Below are 15,000 nucleotides of genomic sequence, written 5' to 3' on the forward strand. Positions count from 1 at the left end.
TGTTGCTAACCTAGCATATGGTAAAATGTGATGTTTGCATTTAGCTCACATAGCTATGCTAGTGTTGATAACTTAGCATCTGGTAAAATTTAATTATAGCAAGTAGCTCACACAGCTATGCTAGTGTTGATAACTTAGCATGCTATTAAAATATAATGTTAGCATGTAGCTCACATACGTATGCTAATGTTGCTAACATAGCATAATGTTAAAATGTGATGTTAGCATGTAGCTCACATAGCTAGGCTAGTGTTGTTAACTTGGCAGGATGTTGAAATGTAATGTTAGCATGTAGCTCACATAACTATGCCAATGTTGCTAACCTAGCATAATGTTAAAATGTAATGTTAGCATGTAGCTCATATAGCTAGGCTAGTGTTGCCAAGTTTGCAAGATGTTGAAATGTAATGTTAGCATGTAGCTCACATAACTATACTAATGTTGCTAACCTAGCATAATGTTAAAATGTGGTGTCACATAGCTATGCTAGTGTTGATAACTTAGCATCTGGTCAAATTTAATTATAGCAAGTAGCTCACATAGCTAGGCTAGTGTTGATAACTTAGCATGCTATTAAAATGTAATGTTAGCATGTAGTTCACATAACTATGCTAATGTTGCTAACCTAGCATATGGTAAAATGTGATGTTTGCATGTAACTCACATAGTTATGCTGGTGTTGATAGCTTAGCAGGATGTTGAAATGTAATGTTAGCATGTAGCTCACATACATATGCCAATGTTGCTAACCTAGCATCATGTTCAAATGTGATGTTTACATGTAGCTCACATAGCTAGGCTAGTGTTGCCAACTTAACAGGATGTTGAAATGTAATGTTAGCATGTAGCTCACATAACTATGCTAATGTTGCTAACCTAGCATATGGTAAAATGTGATGTTTGCATGTAGCTCACATAGCTATGCCAGTGTTGATAACTTAGCATATGGTAACATTTTATCATAGCAAGTAGCTCACATAGCTACGCTAGTGTTGATAACTTAGCATGCTATTAAAATGTAATGTTAGCATGAAGCTCACATACCTATGCTATTGTTGCTAACCTAGCATAATGTTAAAATGTGATGTCAGCATGTAGCTCACATAGCTATGCTAATGTTGCTAACCTACCATAATGTTAAAATGTGATGTTTGTATGTAGCTCACATAGCTATGCTAATATTGATAACCTAGCATAATGTTAAAATGTGATGTTAGCATGTAGCTCACATAGCTATGCTGGTGTTGATAAATTAGCACCATGTTAAAAATATAATGTTAGCAACACTAGCATAGTTATGTGAGATACATGCTAATGTTTGCGCCCTCCAGTCCATTTCTTAATGCTATGTTGATGTGGAGATGATACATGACTTTATTATGGTTATGATACATAAGTGAACAGAACTGAAGAAACTTTCCTTCAAGAGTAATGGCCTATTTTGGATTTTCTATTGTTTAATTGTCCCTTTCAAAATAAAGGAGTGGCTGGCGACTTGAGAGAGATTGTTTGAGTGCTCGTTCATTAAAGCAAACAATCTTCATCAGCTGCAGTTCCACGAGGACCACTTTGACTCTCTGGCTTTGTTTGTCATCTGGCGGGCGAAGTCATTAGCCAGGAAACTTAGTCATCAGCGCAGGAGAGTGTGCGGCTTGAAAAGAGAGCGGATGATTGGTGCTTACTCAACGACAACAAAAATGATTAAAATGTAGTAAAGTGGACAACAACAACAACAACAACAAAAGTACTTTAAAGTATTGCTGCTCGACTTTAATCATTTATCTTCAATCAATTCTTTCACACTTTTTAAAGCGGGCGGTCGTCCGCCTCAACTAAAATGTTTGAGTATGTTTTATTATTTAACAGTATTAAGTTATTTTTACACTTTTACATATGCTTAAAAACTGTCATGTTTTGTTATTTACCAGTAGAAAACTAGTTTCACACTTACACTTACGCTTAAAACGAAAGTAGTACATTTTTACACTTGCAAATATGCTTAAAAACTGTCCTGTTTTGTTATTTAACAGTAGTCAATTATTTTTACACTTTACATATGGTTAAAATCTGTCATGTTTTATGATTTACCAGTTAACTTATTTTTACACTTATAAACATGCTTAAAAACTGTCATGCTTTGTTATTTACCAGTCGTAAATTATTTTTCCACTTGTAAATATGCTTAAAAACAGTCATGTTTGTTATTTAATAGTAGTTCACTTGTTTTTCCACTTGTAAATATGCTTAAAAATGGTCATGTTTGTTATTTAACAGTAGTAAATTATTTTTACACTTTTACATATGCTTAAAAACGGTCATGTTTTGTAATTTACCAGTAGAAAACTAGTTTTACACTTAAACATACGCTTAAAATGATCATGTTATGTTATTTAACAGTAGGACATTTTTACACTTGCAAATATGCTTAAAAAATGTCCTGTTTTGTTATTTAACAGTAGTAAATTATTTTTACACTTTACATATTGTTAAAATCTGTCATGTTTTATGATTTACCAGTAGTTAACTTATTTTTACACTTATAAACATGCTTAAAAACTGTCATGTTTTGTAATTTACCAGTCGTAAATAATTTTTTTACTTGTAAATATGCTTAAAAACAGTCATGTTTTGTTATTTAACAGTAGTTAGCTCATTTTTACGCTTGTAAATATGCTTAAAACGGTCATGTTTTGGTTTTTAAAAATGAGGTAATTTATTTTTACACTTGTAAATATGCTTAAAAACTGTCCTGTTTTGGTATGGAACAGTAGTAAATAATTTTTACACTTTTAAATATGGTTAAAATCTGTCATGTTTTATGATTTACCAGTAGTTAACTTATTTTTACACTTATAAACATGCTTAAAAACGGTCAAGTTTGGTTATTTACCAGTTGTAAAAAAAATGTCCACTTGTAAATATGCTTAAAAACTGTCCTGTTTTGATATTTAACAGTAGTAAATTATTTTTACACTTTTAAATACGCTTAACAACAGTCATGTTTTGTCATTTACTTGCAGAAAAGTAGTTTCACACTTAAACATACGCTTACAATGAAAGTAGTACATTTTTACACTTGCAAATATGCTTAAAAACTGTCCTGTTTTGTTATTTAACAGTAGTAAATTATTTTTACACTTTACATATTGTTAAAATCTGTCATGTTTTATGATTTACCAGTAGTTAACTTATTTTTACACTTATAAACATGCTTAAAAACTGTCATGTTTTGTAATTTACCAGTCGTAAATAATTTTTTTACTTGTAAATATGCTTAAAAAAAGTCATGTTTTGTTATTTAACAGTAGTTAGCTCATTTTTACGCTTGTAAATATGCTTAAAACGGTCATGTTTTGGTTTTTAAAAATGAGGTAACTTATTTTTACACTTGTAAATATGCTTAAAAACTGTCCTGTTTTGGTATGTAACAGTAGTAAATTATTTTTACACTTTTAAATATGGTTAAAATCTGTCATGTTTTATGATTTACCAGTAGTTAACTTATTTTTACACTTATAAACATGCTTAAAAACGGTCAAGTTTGGTTATTTACCAGTTGTAAAAAAAATGTCCACTTGTAAATATGCTTAAAAACTGTCCTGTTTTGATATTTAACAGTAGTAAATTATTTTTACACTTTTAAATATGCTTAACAACAGTCATGTTTTGTCATTTACTTGCAGAAAAGTAGTTTCACACTTAAACATACGCTTACAATGAAAGTAGTACATTTTTACACTTGCAAATATGCTTAAAAACTGTCCTGTTTTGTTATTTAACAGTAGTCAATTATTTTTACACTTTTAAATATGGTTAAAATCTGTCATGTTTTATGATTTACCAGTAGTTAACTTATTTTTACAATTATAAACATGCTTAAAAACTGTCATGTTTTGTTATTTACCAGTCGTAAATTATTTTTCCACTTGTAAATATGCTTATAAACGGTCAAGTTTGTTATTTAACAGTAGTTAACTTATTTTTCCACTTGTAAATGTGCTTAAAAACAGTCATGTTTGTTATTTACCAGTCGTAAATTATTTTTCCACTTGTAAATATGCTTAAACGGGTAATGTTTGTTATCTAACAGTAGTTAACTTATTTTTACACTTATAAATATGCTTAAAAACTGTCATGTTTTGTTATTTACCAGTCGTAAATTATTTTCCCACTTATAAATATGCTTAAAAACGGTCATGTTTTGCTATTTAACAGTAGTTAGCTCATTTTTACACTTGTAAATATGCTTAGAAAACTGTCATGTTTTGTTATTTACCAGTCATAAATTATTTTTACACTTATAAATATGCTTAAAAACTGTCTGGCTTTATTATTTAACAGTAGTAAACTATTTTTACACCTACAAATATGCTTAAAAACTGTCCTGTTTTATTATTTAACAGTAGTTAACTTATTTTTACACTTGTAAATATGCTCAAAAACGGTCATTGTTTGTTATTCAACAGTAGTCAACTTATTTTCACACTTATACATATGCTTAAAAACTGTCCTGTTTTATTATTTAACAGTAGTTGACTTATTTTTACACCTATAAAAATGCTTAAAAATGGTCATGTTTTGCTTTTTAACAGTAGTCATCTTATTTCTACACTTGTAAATATGTTTACAAACGGTCATGTTTTGCTTTTTAATAGTAGTAAATTATTTTTACACTTGTAAATATGCTTAAAAATGGTCATGTTTTGTTATTTAACAGCAGTAAATTATTTTTACACTATAAATATGCTGAACATCTGTCATGTTTTGTTATTTAACAGTAGTTAACTTGTTTTTTACACCTACAAATATGCTTAAAAACAGTCATGTTTGTTATTCAACAGTAGTTAACTTATTTTCACACTTATAAATATGCTTAAAAACTGTCCTGTTTTATTATTTAACAGTAGTTGACTTAGTTCTACACTTGTAAATATGCTTACAAACGGTCATGTTTTGCTTTTTAATAGTAGTAAATTATTTTGACACTTGTAAATATGCTTAAAAATGGTCATGTTTTGGTTGTTAACAGTAGTAAAGTATTTTTACACTTGTAAATATGCTTAAAAACGGTCATGTTTTGTTATTTAACAGTAGTAAATTATTTTTACACTATAAATATGCTTAACATCTGTCATGTTTTGTTATTTAACAATAGTAAATTATGTTTACACTTATAAATACACTTAACATCTGTCATGTTTTATTATTTGCCAGTATTTAACTTATTTTTACACCTACAAATATGTTTAAAAACAGTCAGGTTTGTTATTCAACAGTAGTTAACTTATTTTCACACTAATATGCTTAAAAACTGTCCTGTTTTATTATTTAACAGTAGCTGACTTATTTTTACACCTATAAATATGCTTAAAAATGTCATGTTTTGCTTTTATATAGTAGTCATCATATTTCTACACTTGTAAATATGCTTACAAACAGCCATGTTTTGGTTTTTAACAGTAGTAAACTATTTTTACACTTGTAAATTTGCTTAAAAATGGTCATGTTTTGGTTAACAGTAGTAAAGTATTTTTACACTTGTAAATATGCTTAAAACGGTCATGTTTTGTTATTTAACAGTAGTAAATTATTTTTACACTATAAATATGCTTAACATCTGTCATGTTTTGTTATTTAACAATAGTAAATTATTTTTACACTTATAAATACACTTAACATCTGTCATGTTTTATTATTTGCCACTAGTTAACTTATTTTTACACCTACAAATATGCTTAAAAACAGTCAGGTTTGTTATTCAACAGTAGTTAACTTATTTTCACACTTATAAATATGCTTACAAATGTCATGTTTTGCTTTTTAATAGTAGTCATCATATTTCTACACTTGTAAATATGCTTACAAAAGGCCATGTTTTGGTTTTTAACAGTAGTAAACTATTTTTACACTTGTAAATATGCTTAAAAAAAGGTCATGTTTTGGTTAACAGTAGTAAAGTATTTTTACACTTGTAAATACACTTAAAACTGTCATGTTTTTTTATTTAACAGTAGTAAATTATTTTTACACTATACATATGCTTAACATCTGTCATGTTTTGTTATTTAACAATAGTAAATTATTTTTACACTTATAAATACACTTAACATCTGTCATGTTTTGTTATTTAACAGTAGTTAACTTCTTTTTACACTTGTAAATATGCATAAAAACAGTCATGTTTTGGTTTTTAACAGTAGTAAACTATTTTTACACTTGTAAATATGCTTAAAAATGGTCATGTGTTGGTTGTTAACAGTAATTAACTTATTTTTACACTTATAAATACACCTAGCATCTGTCATGTTTTGTTATTTAACATTAGTAAATTATTTTTACACATTTAAATATGCTTAAAAACAGTCATGTTTTGTTATTTAACAGTAGTAAATTATTTTTACACTATACATATGCTTAACATCTGTCATGTTTTGTTATTTACAATAGTAAATTATTTTTACACTTATAAAGACACCTAGCATCTGTCATGTTTTGTTATTTAACATTAGTAAATTATTTTTACTTATAAATACACTTAACATCTGTCATGTTTTGTTATTTAACAGTAGTTAACTTCTTTTTACACTTGTAAATATGCATAAAAACAGTCATGTTTTGGTTTTTAACAGTAGTAAACTTCTTTTTACACTTGTAAATATGCTTAAAAACAGTCATGTTTTTAACAGTAGTAAACTACTTTTACACTTGTAAATATGCTTAAAACTGGTCATGTGTTGGTTGTTTACAGTAATTAACTTATTTTTACACTTATAAATACACCTAGCATCTGTCATGTGTTATTTAACAGTAGTAAATTATTTTTACACTTGTAAATATGCTTAAACATTGTCATATTTTGGTTGTTAACAGTAGTTAACTTATTTTTACACTTATAAATACACTTAACATCTGTCATGTTTTGTTATTTAAAAGTAGTTCTTATTTTTACACTTGTAAATATGCTTAAAACAGTCATGTTTTGGTTTTTAACAGTAGTAAACTATTTTTACACTTGTAAATATGCTTAAAAATGGTCATGTGTTGGTTGTTAACAGTAATTAACTTATTTTTACACTTATAAATACACCTAGCATCTGTCATGTTTTGTTATTTAACATTAGTAAATTATTTTTACACTTGTAAATATGCTTAAAAACAGTCATGTTTTGTTATTTAACAGTAGTAAATTATTTTTACACTTGTAAATATGCTTAAAAATTGTCATATTTTGGTTGTTAACAGTAGTTAACTTATTTTTACACTTATAAATACACCTAGCATCTGTCATGTTTTGTTATTTAACATTAGTAAATTATTTTTACACTTATAAATACACTTAACATCTGTCATGTTTTGTTATTTAACAGTAGTTAACTTATTTTTACACTTGTAAATATGCTTAAAAACAGTCATGTTTTGGTTTTTAACAGTAGTAAACTACGTTTACACTTGTAAATATGCTTAAAAATGGTCATGTGTTGGTTGTACAGTAATTAACTTATTTTTACACTTATAAATACACCTAGCATCTGTCATGTTTTATTATTTAACAGTAGTAAATTATTTTTACACTTGTAAATATGCTTAAAACGGTCATGTTTTGTTATTTAACAGTTGTAACTTATGCGTTATCATGTACTACTTTTTTTTATTATCATGGACTACTCTTTATCAGTGTGTAATAATGTTACAAATAGAAACTATAAAAGTACTCAGGGATGCAGACCTCTGTCAGGCCCGATCTACCAAGAGTTTAAAATTTTTAAAAAAAGTAGGCATCAGCCCCAAAATGTAATCACTTGTTTTAACACGTATTATAAGTTTCATCAAAAATGTGAACACACTTTTTTTTTAACTACTTATATAAAAGAAAGAGTGAAGCGCCTTGTCAGCCATTCACTGTCTTGGTGTCTGCGGGTGGAGGCGGGGCCTCTAGCTTAGGCTGGTAAAGTAAACATCATGTAAAGTAATGTAGTAGAAAGTGTATTTATGGGTACATCTTGCAGTACAAAGATGTGCAGAATAACAGTGATGTAATGATTCAATACAACTCCTCGTTAGTCTGAGCCGCTTTTATCTCCTTCCTCCAAACAGCCTCGCTTTCTTTAAAAAAAAAAAACTTTCAACTTCAAAGACTTTAAAGTGTTTTAATTTTTTCCCCTTGTGTCTGAGGGGGGGGGAAAACACTTTTTTGAGGGAAAACACTTCAACGCCTGCACTTGATTGAGATCATTGTTTTGGAGGAGGTCAGCCCACTGTGTGGGGGCGCTGGGGGAGGGCTGAGGAGGGAGAAAGAGACAAAGGGAAAGAAAAAGGGTAAGAGAACAAGAAAAAAAAATAGAAAAAGAGAACAAAGAACAAGAAAAAGACATAAAGGAAAAAAGAATAAGAACAAGAGTCAGAAAGAGAAAGAAATATAAAAAAAAAGAGAGAAAGACATCTTCCAGCTCTGTCACCATGGCGACGTTGAGGCTGAGCCCAAGTGCTCATATTTCACATATAACATATTTTAGTGTTTGTTGGAATTTTACATTAAAAAACTGTTCAAAAAGTATTTGAGCAAAAGTACATCTAATATTGCAAAAAATAATGTAATATTTCAAATATAATACTTCAAATTGAACGTAATATTTCAAAATGAACGTAATAGTCTCAAATAAAACATATTTAAAAAAACCTTAATATTTCAAAATGAACATATTTCAAATAAAACGTAATGTTTTAAAAAAGCTTCATATTTCAAAAAGATCACAATATTTCAGAAAGAACTAAATATTTCGAATAGAACGTAATATTTCAATAAGAATGTGATGAATATTTCAAATACAAGGTAATATTTCATAAACCATGTAATCTTAAAAAAACCCACAATATTTAAAAAATAACATTTCAAAATGAACGTAATATTCAAAAAAGGAATATTTCAAATAAATAAATGATAAATAGAACATAATACTTAAAATTGAACGTAATATTTCAAAAAGAACGTAATAGTTTCAAATAAAACGTAATATTTCAAAAAGAACAAAATATTTTAAGAAAATAATTAAATATTTGAAAATGAACGTAATAGTTTCAAAATGAATGTAATAGTTTCAAATAAAACATAATATTTAAAAAAAGCTTCATATTTCAAAAAGATCACAACATTTCAGAAAGAACAAAATATTTAATAGATCGTAATATTTCAAAAATAATGCAATATTAAAAAAATGAATGTGTGTGAAGGTGATATTTCATAAATGTCATATTTCAAAAACCCACAATATTTCAAAAAGAACATATTTCAAAATGAACGTAATATTTAAAAAAGGAATATTTCAAATATAACGCAATATTTCAAAAAGGATGTAATATTTCATAAAGAACGTAATATTTTTTTAAAAGAACACTATTTCAAAGAGAATATCTTTCGATTACAACATGTCAAATAGAAGATAATATTTCAAAAAGAACATATTACTTCAAATTGAACGTAATATTTCAAATAAAACGTAATATTTAAAAAAAAGCTGTATATTTCAAAAAGATCACAATATTTCAGAAAGAACAAAATATTTCAAATAGAACGTAATAGTCGAAATAGAACGTAATATTTAAAAAATAATGTAGTATTTAAAAAATGAATATTTCAAATATAAAGTAATATTTCAAATAGAACGTAATAGTTGAAATAGAACGTAATATTTAAAAAAATTATATTTCAAATAGAACGTAATATTTCAAATACAAGGTGATATTTCATAAACAATGTAATATTTAAAAAATAACATATTTCAAAATGAACTTAATATTTAAAAGGAATATTTCAAATAGAACGTAATATTTCATAAATAATTTTAAAAAAGAACAATATTTCAAAAATAATATCTTTCAATGAAAATATATGTCAAAAAGAGGGTAATATTTTTAAAAAGAACATAACGTCCAACAATTCTGCTCACAATGTTTCGTGTCATGAAGAAGCGGAAACTGAATCTGGGACTTCAAACATTCCAGTCCTACTTTTGATCCTCACTAAAAAAAGCAGTCTGATGACACCCGTTACCATGGTAACGAGAGTGAAGATGTATTTATACACGCACCAAGCAACCTTTGATGTTTTTAGACATGTTACTTCCAGTTTTCATATCTGCTACTGTTTTTTTGGAACCTTGCAAAAAACTTCAAAAGGTCAACACTTTCAATAACAGTCTCCATTAGACTCCTCAAAGGTTCTCCTTAATGTAGACACTTTCATATTAGTCCCAAAAGCCTCCAAGAAGACATGAAAATCTCACTTGATTTGTCACTAGAGGGTCTGAACACTGGCTAATGCTGCATCTTCTTATGCTCTGGCAGACCACAGGCCTCATTTATGAAACTGTGCGTGGATTCCAACATCAAACATACGTAAAAAAATAGTTTATAAAAGCATGCTGCGCACTCCCGTACGCACTCTCACTATTTATCACACCTGCAGGGAATTGTGCACAATCATCCATAAATGGATATGCTAATTAGCTCATGAATATGCTGATGAGTTAAAGGATCTCGTGTTTAAAATGTCAATGGCGGAAGATGGACATGGCGACAACAAAGGAGGGCTTATTTTCGGATCAGTGTTTATTACACCGAGCACACTGACGAGATGAATTGTATTCTGTTGGCTAGGTAACGTCATATCTAATAAAATAACAGTACCGTGCGCAGTATGGAGTTGTAACGACAAGCTACATGTACAGACAGTAATGTTAAGTTAAGTTAAAGTTAAAGTACCAATGATTGTCACACACACACTAGGTGTGGTGAAATTTGTCCTCTGCATTTGACCCATTCCCTTGGCCACCCCCTGGGAGGTGAGGGGAGCAGTGGGCAGCAGCGGTGCCGCGCCCGGGAATCAGTTCATACATTCTAAAAATACACCATATTGCCAGAAGTATTTGGCCACCCATCCAAATGATGACCTAATCACTTGGCCCGGTGTATAAAATCAAGCACTTAGGCTTTCTACAAACATTTGTGAAAGAATGGGCCGCTCTCAGTGCAGTGTTCCCCACACATTCATTTATTTGTGGCGGCCCGCCACGAAAGAATTAAGGCCGCCACAAATAGATTTTTTTTAATTTTTTTTTTGTCCTGTCCAGCTTCTCAGGCAAATCATATAGTTGATGTAGATGCCCATATCGGCTGTTCAGATTTACTTTACAAAAGAGAAGTGTAGGATCAAGATTTTTGGAGCTCTTTGTTCAGTGGATCAGATGTTTGATGAAGCTCTGTGTCTATCTACCACCACTACTGTTTTCTGTTTATTTGTTACTGACTGTGGCAGGACACCTCTGCCTCTGTTTCACTTTATGTTGCTGGTAAATAATATGGTTGTAGTAGTAGGCTAATGTTAAATTATTTAGTATGCACTAATTAAAGGGGCAGAGCTTTAAGAGACATTTTAGCTTTTATATTTTTATAAGATATATTTTTTGTAAGAACCACAATTAATAAATATATTTCAGTGAATAACTTATTGTTCAAATCTGTATATATATATGTACATAAAGTGTTGTAATTTTATTGTAAAATGGATGGATGGATGGATTGATGGATGGATGGATGCATGGATGGACGTTTAAAACAAAACTGTTATTATTAATTAGTAAGTATACATTTTTTGAGCCTTTTTAGAGAAAATCATATCATTGTAGTCAATTACGCAAATTACTCGATGTCATGGTGACCACGCCCATAGCCACGCCCCCACCGCCACGGGTATCTTGGCAGTTTATGGGAAACACTGCAGTGATTTCCAGCGTGGAACTGTCATAGAATGCCACCTGTGCAACAAATCCAGTCGTGAAATTTCCTCGCTCCTAAATATTCCAAAGTCAACTGTCAGATTTATTATAAGAAAATGGAAGAGTTTGGGAACAACAGCAACTCAGCCACCAAGTGGTAGGCTACGTAAACTGACAGAGAGGGGTCAGCGTTCTCTGGAGTGATGAATCACACTTTTCCATCTGGCAATCTGATGGACAAGTCCGGGTTTGGAAGTTGCCAGGAGAACGGTACATTGTGCTGCATTGTGCCGAGTGTGACATTTGGTGGAGGAGGAATTATGGTGTGGGCTTGGCCCCTTAGTTCCAGTAAAATGAACTTTGAATGCTCCAGCATACCAACACATTTTGGACAATTCCATGCTCCCAACCTTGTGGGAACAGTTTGGAGCGGGGCCCCTTCCTCTTCCAACATGACTGTGCACCAGTGCACAAAGCAAGGTCCATAAAGACACGGATGACAGAGTCTGGTGTGGATGAACTTGACTGGCTTGCACAGAGTCCTGACCTGAGCCCGATAGAACACCTTCTGGGATGAATTAGAACGGCGACTGGGAGCCAGGCCTTCTCCACCAACATCAGTGTGTGACCTCACCAATGCGCTTTTGGAAGAATGGTGTAAAATTCCTATAAACACACTCCGCAACCTTGTGGACAGCCTTCCCAGAAGAGTTTAAGCTGTAATAGCTGCAAAAGGTCATATTGAACCCTATGGGTTAGGAATGGGATGACACTTCAAGTTCATATGTGAGTCAAGGCAGGTGGCCAAATACTTTTGGCAATATTGTGTACTATTACAAAAAATAAATAAATAAATACAAAAGTGGAATAAAAGAGGACAGGTGAAATGCGACAGGAAAAAGTTGCAATATTCATTGATTGAGACTTTTATTAGTGGATTGCTTAGTACAGTACATATTCCGTACAATTGACCACTAAATGGAAACACCCCAATAAGTTTTTCAACTTGTTAAAGTCGGGGTCCACGTTAATCAATTCATGGTGACTCATTGACACTAATAACACAAAACGGCAATGTAGTGTGTTTTTTTCTTTAAAACTGAAATAATAATAAAAACAATTTTTTAAATTAAAATCAATGTAATAAATTATTGACCTATTCAAGGCTTCACATCAAATTTTCCATTTGGAAATATTGCATTTTGTGTTTGCCATATAATCAGTTTTCTATGACAAAAAGTGCATAAAACAATAGAGGTGGGAATCTTTGGGCACCTAACGATTCGATTATGATTCAAGAGCTACGATTTAATTATTGATGCATCTTTAATTCATGTATATTGATGCAGTTTTACATTTCTTTACGTTTCACTAAATACGCGTTTATCACTTGCAACGTTTAAAAAGTGAGAGGCAGATGATAGAAGAAGTGGAAGCAGAAGAAGAGCCAGAACCCAAGAGATTTAAAGCTCTTCAGATGACCAAAGAAGGAATGTCAATGATAGAAGGCCAAGATCCCAACTCAGCAAGGTACACTAAGGTCTACAGATCTGTGACAGATTCTCTCAGGTGTTACAAGGAGATTTACGAAGAGAGAAAGAAAGCTTCTTATCAATCTTCCCATCACAAGACCCTGTGCCTTCTACCTCTACAGCATCACAAGACCCTGTGTCTTCTACTTCTACAGCATCACAAGACCCTGTGCCTTCTACTTCTACAGCATCACAAGACCCTGTGTCTTCTACTTCTACAGCATCACAAGACCCTGTGTCTTCTACTTCTACAGCATCACAAGACCCTGTGTCTTCTACCTCTACAGCATCACAAGACCCTGTGTCTTCTACCTCTACAGCATCACAAGACCCTGTGTCTTCTACCTCTACAGCATCACAAGACCCTGTGCCTTCTACCTCTACAGCATCACAAGACCCTGTGTCTTCTACCTCTACAGCATCACAAGACCCTGTGTCTTCTACCTCTACAGCATCACAAGACCCTGTGCCTTCTACCTCTACAGCATCACAAGACCCTGTGCCTTCTACCTCTACAGCATCACAAGACCCTGTGCCTTCTACCTCTACAGCATCACAAGACCCTGTGCCTTCTACCTCTACAGCAACACAAGACCCTGTGTCTTCTACCTCTACAGCATCACAAGACCCTGTGCCTTCTACCTCTACAGCATCACAAGACCCTGTGCCTTCTACCTCTACAGCATCACAAGACCCTGTGCCTTCTACCTCTACAGCATCACAAGACCCTGTGTCTTCTACCTCTACAGCATCACAAGACCCTGTGCCTTCTACCTCTACAGCATCACAAGACCCTGTGCCTTCTACCTCTACAGCATCACAAGACCCTGTGCCTTCTACCTCTACAGCATCACAAGACCCTGTGCCTTCTACCTCTACAGCATCACAAGACCCTGTGCCTTCTACCTCTACAGCAACACAAGACCCTGTGTCTTCTACCTCTACAGCATCACAAGACCCTGTGTCTTCTACTTCTACAGCATCACAAGACCCTGTGTCTTCTACTTCTACAGCATCACAAGACCCTGTGTCTTCTACCTCTACAGCATCACAAGACCCTGTGTCTTCTACCTCTACAGCATCACAAGACCCTGTGTCTTCTACCTCTACAGCATCACAAGACCCTGTGCCTTCTACCTCTACAGCATCACAAGACCCTGTGCCTTCTACCTCTACAGCATCACAAGACCCTGTGCCTTCTACCTCTACAGCATCACAAGACCCTGTGCCTTCTACCTCTACAGCATCACAAGACCCTGTGCCTTCTACCTCTACAGCATCACAAGACCCTGTGCCTTCTACCTCTACAGCAACACAAGACCCTGTGTCTTCTACCTCTACAGCATCACAAGACCCTGTGTCTTCTACTTCTACAGCATCACAAGACCCTGTGTCTTCTACTTCTACAGCATCACAAGACCCTGTGTCTTCTACTTCTACAGCATCACAAGACCCTGTGTCTTCTACCTCTACAGCATCACAAGACCCTGTGCCTTCTACCTCTACAGCATCACAAGACCCTGTGTCTTCTACTTCTACAGCATCACAAGACCCTGTGTCTTCTACCTCTACAGCATCACAAGACCCTGTGTCTTCTACTTCTACAGCATCACAAGACCCTGTGTCTTCTACTTCTACAGCATCACAACACCCTGTGTCTTCTACTTCTACAGCATCACAAGACCTTGTGCCTCCAA

The 15,000-nt window shown here is 32.4% G+C and overlaps 1 protein-coding gene across 3 annotated transcripts in view; it reads right to left on the bottom strand.

Moving 5' to 3' along the window:
• triqk (triple QxxK/R motif containing) overlaps positions 1–15,000 on the bottom strand; it is a 40,299-nt gene that overhangs the window by 1,228 nt on the left and 24,071 nt on the right. For 2 of the 3 annotated variants that reach the window (XM_062046272.1, XM_062046273.1), the window contains exon 4: positions 8,080–8,279. The exons of the other annotated variant lie outside the window; for it this stretch is intronic. In XM_062046272.1, the coding sequence (XP_061902256.1) occupies positions 8,148–8,279 (132 nt within the window). In that variant the 3' untranslated portion in view covers positions 8,080–8,147. Of the gene's footprint in view, positions 1–8,079; positions 8,280–15,000 lie in introns of those variants that run through there. 3 annotated transcript variants of the gene reach the window in all.

Source organism: Entelurus aequoreus, linkage group LG05 (assembly GCF_033978785.1).
Source record: "Entelurus aequoreus isolate RoL-2023_Sb linkage group LG05, RoL_Eaeq_v1.1, whole genome shotgun sequence".
Lineage (NCBI taxonomy): Eukaryota > Metazoa > Chordata > Actinopteri > Syngnathiformes > Syngnathidae > Entelurus > Entelurus aequoreus.